Source organism: Colossoma macropomum, unplaced genomic scaffold (assembly GCF_904425465.1).
Source record: "Colossoma macropomum unplaced genomic scaffold, Colossoma_macropomum, whole genome shotgun sequence".
Classification (NCBI taxonomy): domain Eukaryota; kingdom Metazoa; phylum Chordata; class Actinopteri; order Characiformes; family Serrasalmidae; genus Colossoma; species Colossoma macropomum.
This window is the reverse complement of record NW_023494792.1, coordinates 39,037,653-39,049,761: the sequence shown is the minus strand read 5'-3', so window position 1 is coordinate 39,049,761 and position 12,109 is coordinate 39,037,653. Positions and strand designations below refer to the sequence as shown.

General features: G+C 36.1%; 1 protein-coding gene across 5 annotated transcripts; it reads left to right on the top strand.

The window, feature by feature from the left end:
• The first annotated feature begins 1,819 nt into the window (after positions 1–1,819).
• rad51ap1 (RAD51 associated protein 1) lies at positions 1,820–11,662 on the top strand. Of its 5 annotated transcripts, none has more exons than XM_036575530.1 (12): positions 1,820–2,119; positions 2,316–2,359; positions 3,032–3,176; positions 3,305–3,411; positions 3,535–3,591; positions 3,698–3,778; positions 5,316–5,453; positions 5,568–5,732; positions 7,137–7,274; positions 7,389–7,559; positions 9,187–9,330; positions 11,242–11,662. In XM_036575530.1, the coding sequence occupies exons 1-12, from the start codon at positions 2,103–2,105 to the stop codon at positions 11,367–11,369; spliced, it is 1,335 nt and encodes a 444-aa protein (XP_036431423.1). In that variant the 5' UTR covers positions 1,820–2,102; the 3' UTR covers positions 11,370–11,662. The 5 variants fall into 5 exon arrangements, with proteins under 5 accessions (XP_036431423.1, XP_036431422.1, XP_036431421.1 ...); XM_036575529.1 differs by having other exon boundaries at positions 3,695–3,778; positions 11,242–11,661; XM_036575528.1 differs by having other exon boundaries at positions 3,532–3,591; positions 11,242–11,660.
• Positions 11,663–12,109: the final 447 nt, after the last annotated feature.

The window sequence follows — 12,109 nt, the reverse complement described above, 5'->3', positions numbered from 1 at the left end:
TATCCCTAAAATGAATTGTCTCTTTGACAGAGAAAGAAAGTTTGCTCAATATTTGAGGTAAGCGTTACAGTAATACTACCTTGGTTGTATTTATTAACCTGTAAGGCTTGGGAAAGTGATTTTCTGACTCAGTGTCTTGTGGATGATCCGCCATTGTGGCAAGTTTTGTTGGTCAAGGCTGGCTCAGCACAGTTTAATAAATATTCCTTTCCTACCTACTTTTCTTGATTTTGGCTGATCTGTAGCCCATGGACTCACTCAATATGTTTGCAGAGCATGTGGATCTACATCACAATTTCTTAACCCTGGTCCTGGAGGCCCACTGGCCTGCACTTTTTAATGTTTTTCCTGCTCCCAACACACCTGATCCAACCAATCCACTTATTGAAAGCCAATACTGAGCAAAAGTGGTAGTGGTAATGCAGAAAAAGCTCTAAAATGTGCAGGGTAGTGGGCCTCCAGGACCAGATTTGAGACACATTGATCTACATGACTATCAGAACAAAGTTCAGAGCAAAATCAAGGAAAGCAGACAGAAAACAAAACATTTTCATTCAACTATTGCAGCTCTAAACAGCACATAGGAAGCACTGTAGTGAGAGTGTGGATAAACATCAAGCTCAGGCTCGTTTTATACTGTAATCGAATGGAATTTAATGATATAAAATGTTCAACATCATTTATGGGATTTATCACGTTTGGAATCGGCTAACTAACTCATAGGCGACAGAATGTAACTGCTGCACCATTTAAGGTGTAATGAAAAATTTGAATAAGAAGCTGTGACTAGGCTAGTAACATTAACTGAGGTGTCAAGTATCATTTGTCTGTTTCTCATAAATACTTTACTGCTACTTCAGTGCAAACCTAAGCCACATGTGATCTAATATGTTTTTTGTGAGGTTTAGTGCAGTTATATTGTCATTAGATTGCTAACTAGCCAGGCAAGCAGTTAAAGCCGTTACTAAAAGGCTACCTATAATGACTGAGTGAAGTATGCCAGTAACTGAGCGAAATGCACCAGTGGCTGAGTGGAATATGGCAGAAAATAAATTAAAGATCATATGAATCCTCTCTGGTTATGAGGATTCAAAAACCAACAAAACTATTTTTGAACTTGTCTGGTAAAAACTACATACAATTTGTCCACATAGCAGAAGTGCACAATTTGGAGTATAGACTGTGGTCCACATCCACGAGGTGATTTAGGTAACAGAAATGAATAACATACCCTTTTCTGTTTTTACATTTCTAGTTTGGAAACAAGTCTAGATTTGAAGTGACCCATATTTTATCACAGATTTATTCCTGAAATTGAGGCTAGAATATGTCAGGTATTGTAACATGGTCACCAAGGAATAGTTTTTCATTATTTCAAAACTCTAGAAACTGAATATGGCACCGATGAGGTATTTACACTGTTCATATCATTAACCAAATCAGTTTGAGTCATTCTAGTGCCTGTCAAAAAGGTGCTGAAGCGCTCAGTTATTAATGTGTTTTTTAATTGGTCCATTGCTGACTACTCCTGCACGTGGGGTCACCTAAAATGTCTAGCAAGTTTCATTCAACTATTTGGACGCAGCCCCGCTGTTTGTCTCTGCGCCAGCTCGCCAGCAGATTCGATTTTCAATAGATGGCAAATTTCTGTGCTTTAAATGAAATTAAATTTGGAAATGTATTGCGCAGCAGGGATTGAATACGTCTGTGTATCAGTCAAGAAATGTTTTTTGCAGATGGAAGCGGTCTTGTTTTAATCGCGATTCTTACGAATCTAGGCACGGGAATCCTCAATGACTTTTCCTCGTTTGTTTTTCAGGCGGGTAGCTGGTCTGTGTCAAACAGAAGCTTAAAGCGCGAAATTGTTATGATCATATTTTGTAGCTCCATTCGTTCTGCCGACTATCACTGCATAATTATTTTAATGGACTTTTAATGGAGCTTAAGTGTAAGAGTCAGTTAGTATTTTAAACAGACAGATTTTTTCAAAGCGTAGTGAACTGTAGCATGTAGCACATAGCATATGCGTTAGCTTGATAGATAGAAGCGTTATGTTGCTTCTAAAATAAACACAAAGTTCGTCTTGTCTGCTTCTCTATAAAATGGACCGGCCAGCAAGGTTTGTTTAGCATTTGTCTTCTCATGTGTTGACTGTCTTCTGTAACGTATATAAACTTCTCTAACGTTATCTGTAGTGGCAAACTTGGGTCAATTATGTAACCTTGCCTTATTCTTTCTCTCCCGTAACTGCTGTGTCGAAATAGTTTTGTGATTTCTTCCTTCTCCAATGGTCATAACCAATTTTTTTTTTTCAGGAATAGAAAAACCATTAATTATTCGGATTTCCTGGATGATGATGGTAATGCATTGATTACGTTAACTTACAGTGCTTGTAAGACGATCCCTTGTTTGTTATCCATATGAAATCACATCTAGCGTAGTTTAGTTTATTGTATCACTCAGCAATACATTTTAAAGAGGAATTCTACTGATTTTCTATCATTTCTGCATAATTAAAACGTGAAGTTGTAAACAAAGACTTTCAGAGTGGTTTAAGGTAAAATTCGTATAGAGCAGCTAACATTAAATGAGTTAACCTAGGATTGCTCACAGTGGTGGTGATAGTACCCAGATGTCCGAAGAGTTCGAATGCCTCAACGCTGTCTCACAGATAGCGCCTACATGAAATGTTTACAAATACATTGCCTGATGCCTGAACTATTGTTTTGCAGTAGTCTCACATATAAGAACTCAAATGACACGTGTAGGTTCACTGGTCGTTTTGGAAGGTAAATAAAATGCTATATATGCGCTGTGGACATTGTGACCCCTGGTTTCTAATCACCACGACTGTAAAGAAACCTGAATCTGTACATGTGTCTTCATTACATCATTTTACAATAACATGCATTGGATGACTTTTTTGCATCTCAGCAACTGAATAATGTGGAACTTTTGAAATCGCTGGAGTTCTCTTTAAACAAGGTGTTACAAACTGTTTTGCTAATCATACATTTTATGTCCACGACAGAGGAAGATTTTGCCACAGTGAAGGGTCCTCCAAATAAAAAAGCTCGGGCGTCTGTTCAGGAGCCTCATAATGAAAATAAGAGGGAAACTCCAAGTAACTCTCCAAAAGAAATGGATGCTATAACTGGGAAAGGATCCAAAGAGAGGTATTACCAATGTTTTTGACTTTTTATATTAGACATGAAGTGGGAAGTGTACTTCTTCCCTGAATAATCATGTCTGTTATATGTGAATAAAAATACACTTTAATAAGTTGTGGAAATGTGTTTTTCAGAGTGTCTTTGGATGAAAAACTATATAAAAGAGATTTGGAAGCAGCACTGAGTCTCTCTCTGCAGCAGAGTGTGGAAAAAGTGGAGGAACCACTTACTAATGCTCTAGGTTTGAAGATTTTGTCATTTATGTATTCATAAATGATGGAAATGTCTTGATAGTTCAAGTATGCATGTCTTATTTACTAATCTTAGTATAAACCTAATCTTTCTTATTTCTGCTCTGAAGAAGATGAAACATGTCAACCTCCTGTGCTGACACACTGCAGCATGGATGGCAGTTGCGTAGGTAATGCATGTTAAGATTGTTTTAACTAATGATTGAATTCATAGCATTGAGTATGCTCATTTTGCTAAGTTATATTGTTAAAAATGAATTATTTCTTTCCTAGAAGACGATACATCTCCAAACCACCTCCTCCCTCGAGATTCACCTCCTGTGTTGTCAAACTGCAGTGTGGATGTCAGCTGCTTAGGTAGGACACACTGTCACTTGCATGTAATGATATTGCAATGATATTGCTAATAGATACATTTAGGCATCTTATGTTCACTGTTAAGCATCATATGCTAACAAATACAGATAAAAAGTTCAAATACAAAGTTAAATGGGAAATGTTTTGGGACGTTAGATCCCATGAAGTGCAGGAACGTGCTATTGAATGTAGACTGCTATTGAATTACTGTGCCATTGTAGGGTGGTACTTTGATGAGGAGTAGGGCTGGGTATCAGAAGGTGATGACATCCAGTACCAAATCTCAGTGCCTTAGCAGTCAGTCTGATCAGCATCAGTGGGCCAATAAACATACTTATTCTAAAATCTAGACTGCCAATTGGTTGTCTAACAGTCATTTTAATAAGTCAGCGCTTTTTGTTTAGCTGGTAATCTGTTGTGGTCTGTAAATATGTCCACTTTCAGCACCTCACACTTATTTGTAGTTTACGCTATACCCAGTTATGGTTTGTAATTTAAAAGAAGACATCAAAAAATCATTCAGGAGTCAATATCGAAATCTAATTAATATCTAAAAAATTTGATCAACACCCAGCTTATACGAGGATAACTTTCAGTTACGTTGTGATTATCCTAGACCAGCACAGCACAAAAGCCCAAAAGTACAGGAAACTGGAATACAGAACAGCCTAGACAAATAATAAAATGCAGAATAATGACAGGTGGTTAAAGCAGTACACAGAGTGCAGTATCAGACAGACAGTACTATTAAAAACAGTAGTAGAATGTGCATTATACCAAATATATTTTATTAAAAGTGGGACTGTCAGACAATTAAAATAATGGACCAGGCATTTGGAATAGTTAATTGCAATTAAATTTGACCTCACAGATTTTTTTATTAAAAAATAATAAATAATAAATGAAAAATAACTAAAATCATATAAAAATAATAATAAAAGTGCATTTTGTTATAACTGTTTAAATGGTCAGATAAGTTTGATCAGAATGTATTTATTGTTTTCAGTAATTCAGTAACATTTATTTTTCATCACACGAACACAGGGTACACATGAACTGAACTTCAAAATCATGTGAAAGTGAACACAGTTTCCAATTTTCATCAGTGAGAGTAGTAGTTTTTTTTTTTAATACTTTGCTGCTCATTGATTTGTCCATGGGTATCATGTGAGAACTGTCCAGAGTACTCTGATAAATTAGTGATATTAGTGATGTTGTGCTTGTAAATGATACTTCAGTAGCTAGAAATAACTTTGGTTTTACCAAGAGGTCCATCAAAGAAATTTGCCATTTAAAAGCTGTACTTAAACGAGAGGGCTACAGTTTGGAGTCATAGCAACATGCAACAGCTTGGCTTCAGGATTGAGCTACAGCTGATTAGAAGGGTTAAACTAGGAAAATATGTTAAGAGCTTTAAGAAAATAATGACATGAAAATACATATCGAGTTTATTGATTATTGACACGCTGACTTTTTGGAAGTATGCTCCTACCATTATTCAGTCTATTACATAACCCTTAACCCTCTACAATCTTAGGTTTAGATCAGATCACTAGTGAGCAGACCCCCTCCAGACAGACAAAGACCTCAAAAACCAGACAGCCTCAGGAACGGATGTTGCAGGACGAGAACGACAGCGCAGGGGATGAAGACTACAAACCTCAAAACACACCCGGTACTCACAGCACATTAGCCTACACAGTCCACTTTCTCTCCATGGTATATAAAGTGGCTTCAGCTTTATTGCACAAAATTTTAATGCTATTCTTTCCTTCCTTTACGTATTCAGAGAGTGACGCAGATTTCAGTGACGAGAGTGAGGATGAAGAATTCACAGTAAAGAGAAAAGGAGAGAAAAAGAAAACAAGCAGGAATGAGAAAAAGACAGCCCCAAAGGCAGCCAAGAAAGAGAGGAACACACCAAAATTACCCAAAGCTACACAGAAGTCTGCAGGTTGTGCACAATCTAAGTTTTTATTAATTTTTTTGTTTAATTTTACACTGAAGTGTCAGTCTTGGTAGGTTTGTTGTAGCAGACTGTGATCGGTTATCGGTGTCCAGTGTTTAACGTTTTTACAGTGAAGAAAAAACGCTGGGTCAAAATGTTATGCAAAGTTATACATTTTTGGGGTATTACAAGCAGTGGATGAGCTGTTTGCATGCTGTGTTTTTCTGAATGTTAAGGTTTTCGCATGAGTGAAAAAGTGTACTTGCTAACTGAATCAACACTAAAAATGACAGTTTCCAAAAGCTAAAAAACTAAATCAAATCTATAACATCCACTGCAAAATAAAATGAAATGAAATAGAATTACTCAGAAAAAACTTCAGTTGTAGTTTTTTTCATTGTGTGAATCCCTAACGGGCTGTGGTTAAATGAGTAAAAACAGGTAATCACATTGTCCCTCACAATAATTTTGCGTTGTCTTGCAAATGTTTTGCGTACCCTCGCACATTTTTGTTCCCTTGCAAATGCAAAGGATTTTGTAAATGTAATTATTGCAAGAGAACGCAACACATTTGCAAGTGAATGCAGAAATTTAGCAAGGGAACGCAGTGTCTGCAAATGTTTTTTAGGGACTTTGAAAAAAAAAAAAGAGTAACTTAATTGTTATTTTGACTTGAAATTGAATAAATGAATGGTCTCTGATTTTTGTAAATCTCAAAAAGTCTATTTTACATACATTCACTGGCCACTTTCATTATCTACTCCTACCTTGTATTTATACTCTTTTTCCATTTTATCAGGTCCACTTACCATACAGGTATGTTTCGTAGTGCTACAATTACAAACTGTAGTCCTGCTGTTTCTCTGCATCATTTGTTAGCTTTTATTTATCCTGTTCATCAGCAGTCAGAACCCCTACAGGACCACCTTTAAGCAGGCATTATTTGAGGGGTGGACCCATGTCAGTGAAGTGCTGAGAATGATCCACCTAAATAATACTTGTGAGGCTCCTGACTGCTGATGTATACAGTGTAGTACAGCATCAAATGCTGCAGAGAAACACAACATACATCTCTGTGGTCAGTGGGCATAATAAAACGGATGTATACAAGATAGGTGTGTTTAATAAAGTGACCAGTGAGTGTATAACTGAACATTGCTTAAAAGGTTGTTGTGCTCAGGATATAAATGACAGTTGCCTTTAAATAGAATTCATTAAGCTCAACTGAAGCAAATAAATTATTATTAACTGCCTCATGCACCTTTGGATTTTTCTCTCCTTAACAGTTAGTAAGACAGCACTCAGCAGGAGTCCAGGTGTTGTATTGATTATTGACGCGCTGACTTTTTGGAAGTATGCTCCTACCATTATTCAGTCTATTACATAACCCTTAACCCTCTACAATCTTAGGTTTAGATCAGATCATTAGTGAGCAGACCCCCTCCAGACAGACAAAGACCTCAAAAACCAGACAGCCTCAGGAACGGATGTTGCAGGACGAGAACGACAGCGCAGGGGATGAAGACTACAAACCTCAAAACACACCCGGTACTCACAGCACATTAGCCTACACAGTCCACTTTCTCTCCATGGTATATAAAGTGGCTTCAGCTTTATTGCACAAAATTTTAATGCTATTCTTTCCTTCCTTTACGTATTCAGAGAGTGACGCAGATTTCAGTGATTCTGACGAGAGTGAGGATGAAGAATTCACAGTAAAGAGAAAAGGAGAGAAAAAGAAAACAAGCAGGAATGAGAAAAAGACAGCCCCAAAGGCAGCCAAGAAAGAGAGGAACACACCAAAATTACCCAAAGCTACACAGAAGTCTGCAGGTTGTGCACAATTTAAGTTTTTATTAATTTTTTTGTTTGATTTCACACTGAAGTGTCAGTCTTGGTAGGTTTGTTGTAGCAGACTGTGATCGGTTATCGGTGTCCAGTGTTTAACGTTTTTACAGTGAAGAAAAAACGCTGGGTCAAAATGTTATGCAAAGTTATACATTTTTGGGGTATTACAAGCAGTGGATGAGCTGTTTGCATGCTGTGTTTTTCTGAATGTTAAGGTTTTCGCATGATATTTTATGCTAGGACTAAAGATACAGTATGGTGCAAAAGTCAGAGACCACCCTTCATTTATTTAATTATTTCCCATTTATTTAGTTTCTCATTTTCAGTATGTAATTTACTGTCACAAAAGGCATTAAGTGCAAGCTAACAACTAAGTGTAACATCACATTTTTCAGTATTTTTATGTCCACCATTTGCCTTTATTACAGCTTCAATTGTTCTCAGTAGATTTACTGTTACTAAGTTGGTTGCATTTTCTTCTCACAATCCAAGTAATCCCAAGCAGTGATGTTAAGGTTTGGGCTCCAGGGCAGGGTTATTATAGTTAACTAAAACTATTACTCAAACAAAAACCAGCAGTGAAAAAATGTACTTGCTAACTGAAATAACACTAAAAATGACAGTTTCCAAAAGCTAAAAAACTAAATCAAATCTATAACATCCACTGCAAAATAAAATGAAATAGAATTACTCAGAAAAAACTTCAGTTGTAGTTTTTTTCATTGTGTGAATCCCTAACGGGCTGTGGTTAAATGAATAAAAACAGGTAATCACATTGTGTCCCTCACAATAATTTTGCATTGTCTTGCAAATGTTTTGCGTACCCTCGCACATTTTTGTTCCCTTGCAAATGCAAAGGATTTTGTAAATGTAATTATTGCAAGAGAACGCAACACATTTGCAAGTGAATGCAGAAATTTAGCAAGGGAACGCAGTGTCTGCAAATGTTTTTTAGGGACTTTGAAAAAAAAAAAGAGTAACTTAATTGTTATTTTGACTTGAAATTGAATAAATGAATGGTCTCTGATTTTTGTAAATCTCAAAAAGTCTATTTTACATACATTCACTGGCCACTTTCATTATCTACTCCTACCTTGTATTTATACTCTTTTTCCATTTTATCAGGTCCACTTACCATACAGGTATGTTTCGTAGTGCTACAATTACAAACTGTAGTCCTGCTGTTTCTCTGCATCATTTGTTAGCTTTTATTTATCCTGTTCATCAGCAGTCAGAACCCCTACAGGACCACCTTTAAGCAGGCATTATTTGAGGGGTGGACCCATGTCAGTGAAGTGCTGAGAATGATCCACCTAAATAATACTTGTGAGGCTCCTGACTGCTGATGTATACAGTGTAGTACAGCATCAAATGCTGCAGAGAAACACAACATACATCTCTGTGGTCAGTGGGCATAATAAAACGGATGTATACAAGATAGGTGTGTTTAATAAAGTGACCAGTGAGTATATAACTGAACATTGCTTAAAAGGTTGTTGTGCTCAGGATATAAATGACAGTAGCCTTTAAAAAGAATTCATTAAGCTCAACTGAAGCAAATAAATTATTATTAACTGCCTCATGCACCTTTGGATTTTTCTCTCCTTAACAGTTAGTAAGACAGCACTCAGCAGGAGTCCAGGTGTTGCTCAGTCTGTGCCTGCACAGAAGAGGAGTCCCATCACTCTTCCTATGGCTAAGCATGCACTCTGCTCCAGTCCTGCAGGTGGCAGACTTCCAAAGTGGAATCCTCCTGGTAAGCTGGGCTTTGAAGGCTGTGCTCACAGAGAGTGAGTGTTTGTGTGTGTGTGTGTGTGAGAGAGTCCATGAAAATCAAATTAGACTAATTTAGAGATGGCACGATACCACTTTTTCATCACCACTGCTGATATTTACACTTGGCCGATATTTATTTTCTTTGAAAATCCCTATGCCTTAAAATGAAATATTTTATATAATGTTTTACACGTGTATTTCCACTTTTGTCATTGTTTTAGTTTCTTGCATAATTTGAAAGCACTGGTTGCCCTTTGCCTTGTGTTACATTGACTGCCTTACATGTTAAGAATGTTATTTCTTCTTCTCCTGTAAAGTTTCCGTTTTGGAGATACAAGGTTGTGTTTTGACCACAAATGAATTTATTGTAATGCTGCGAAATGTAAAGTGAAGTAAAGTGAGTCATGTTTTAATATGTGTGTATATATATATATATATATATATATATATATATATATTATATATATATGTGTGTATATATTATATATATATATATATATATATGTGTGTATATATGTGTGTATATATATATATATATATATATATATGTGTATATATATATATATATATATATATATGTATATATATATGTGTGTATATATATATATATATGTATATATATATATATGTATGTATGTGTGTGTGTGTGTGTGTGTGTGTGGGTTTTTTTCCGATTCTAGATTCTAGGCAGTGACACCGAGATCTTGTTACAGTAACTTACAAAAAAGTTGAAAGTTATGTTTTTTCCTTCTCCTGTTTTTTTTTGTAGTTTTTGTTCCAATAATGATATATACAGTGCTGCTTAAAAATTTGTGAATCCTTTAGCATTAAAGTTTTGCACGTTTGACCTAAAATGAGGTCTTCCTTGAAATCATATTAGATAAAAAGTACTCAATAAAACAAATACCATAAGCAAATACATAGTTTTATTTGTTGAATAAAGTGATCCATCACTATATATTTTGTTTGACAAAAGTATGTGAACCTCTAGATTTATCAATTTGGTATAGGGGATAATTAAGGTCAGGAGGTTCAATCATTCAGAATTCAATCAGGTGTGAGTGTAGCTCACCCTACCTTGTTTAAAGGTGACAAGTAAACAAACCTGCATTGTTCTTACCAGCCACAACTGGTGAAGTACTGATGAAGTAATAGAGGATGAATAACACACTGTGCATCAACAGATGAACTGTCATCTCTGACTTTACATCTGCAAGGTGGACCAACAAGGTAAGTGTCTAATAGAGTGGACAGTTAGTGGACCCAGTGTTTAAAAACTAGCAAATCCAGCAACTGCAGGTTTGTTTAATTGTCTGATCCACTCATGCCAGCACACCACAGTAACAACGTCCGCTTAACTGCAGTGCTGAAAATGATGTACCACCCAAACAATTCCACTATATGTTATCTACACAACTAGCCCCTGGTGTGTGTGTATATATATGTATATGTATATGTATATATTTATATTATGTATGTATGTATACCACTTACTTCTCTTTACATTTTACAGTGCAGGTTATTTTTGTGCTATTTCAGACTGGTTTTGTGACAAACATTGGATTTGTTCTCCCCTCTGATATTTGATCCGGTATTTTCTGCTTTGCTCTGTGCCATCTCTATTTTGCTTCAGCTATGACAGGAATGAAACAGTATGGTGTGTACCCTTGCACCATGGAGTTTTTTCGCTTAAAGTGCTTAGGATTGTCTGATTTTAATGGAAGATATTCAGGTCTTGTTCTTTTCTGATGTAAACTTAAGTTTGGAAGCAAACACACCAATGACAATGTCTAGAACTGTATGATAAGGAGGCGAGAACACAGTACCATTCATTTGTGCAGTTGAGGCAGTAAGAAAATGATAATTTTTTTTTTTTATTGTCTGTCATCAGGTCTGATGGGAAATAGCCCTACCTCGCATCAAAGTGCGCCCGTGAAATCTCCTGGATTGGGTCTGCGTTTAGGACTGTCCCGTTTGGCTCGAGTCAAACCTCTGCACCCTAATGCTGCAGCGCATTGAGTTGACTTTGTAAATTATTTGCTATGTCTTGTACAAATAGTATGGCTGATGTCTGTGTTTCTGATGTCAAAGCATTTTTGACAGCATCATACTGGTAACTTTGTTTAATTCTTTCAATTAATTATCTTTTGTGTTCTTTTTAATTGAAAGATTTTGTCTATTTGACATGTATGACACTTTATCATTTTTATAATTTATAATGTCTTTATGTGTGGTGCATTTCCTCCGATCTTGTATACACAGTGATATGCAATAAAAATAAATGATTTTTAGCATTACACATTCATTTATTTTCATTTGTGGTTATTCATGACTGCCATTTTGCATTCTGTGGCATTTTGAATGAATATTATTTAACAGGTAATAATAAAATAATGGTGTAATAACATTGTTCTCTTAAAAATATTGTAACACTAACTTGCTGGTCCTGGATAATCATCTGACTCTCCCATGATCTGCTCATGTGAAGACCTGAACCATTCCAACTGAGATTATTTCTTCTTCATGAACTGTGCTGTTGACCAGGTGAGTTTAAAGGGGAAACAGTACATACAATATATGGCAATCAAGTATCTCAGTTTGCGTAGGGATAGCCTTCAGATCTGCTTAAGTCCTGAATTGTATGTAGTGGTTTATTGGCTCATTCTTAAAGATGGATGAGCCAATTCCAGTTCTTGGAGTAAAGGAGGTGCAAATTTATTTGCTCCCCAGAACATCAAAAAATGTAGAATATTGCTTAG

Excerpts from the sequence above, each read along its gene's own strand:
- rad51ap1 (XM_036575527.1), top strand. Across the intron at positions 3,412-3,531 it reads ACCACTTACTAATGCTCTAG|AAGATGAAACATGTCAACCT; the intron begins GTTTGAAGATTT and ends TCTGCTCTGAAG. Across the intron at positions 7,275-7,388 it reads CAAACCTCAAAACACACCCG|AGAGTGACGCAGATTTCAGT; the intron begins GTACTCACAGCA and ends TTACGTATTCAG.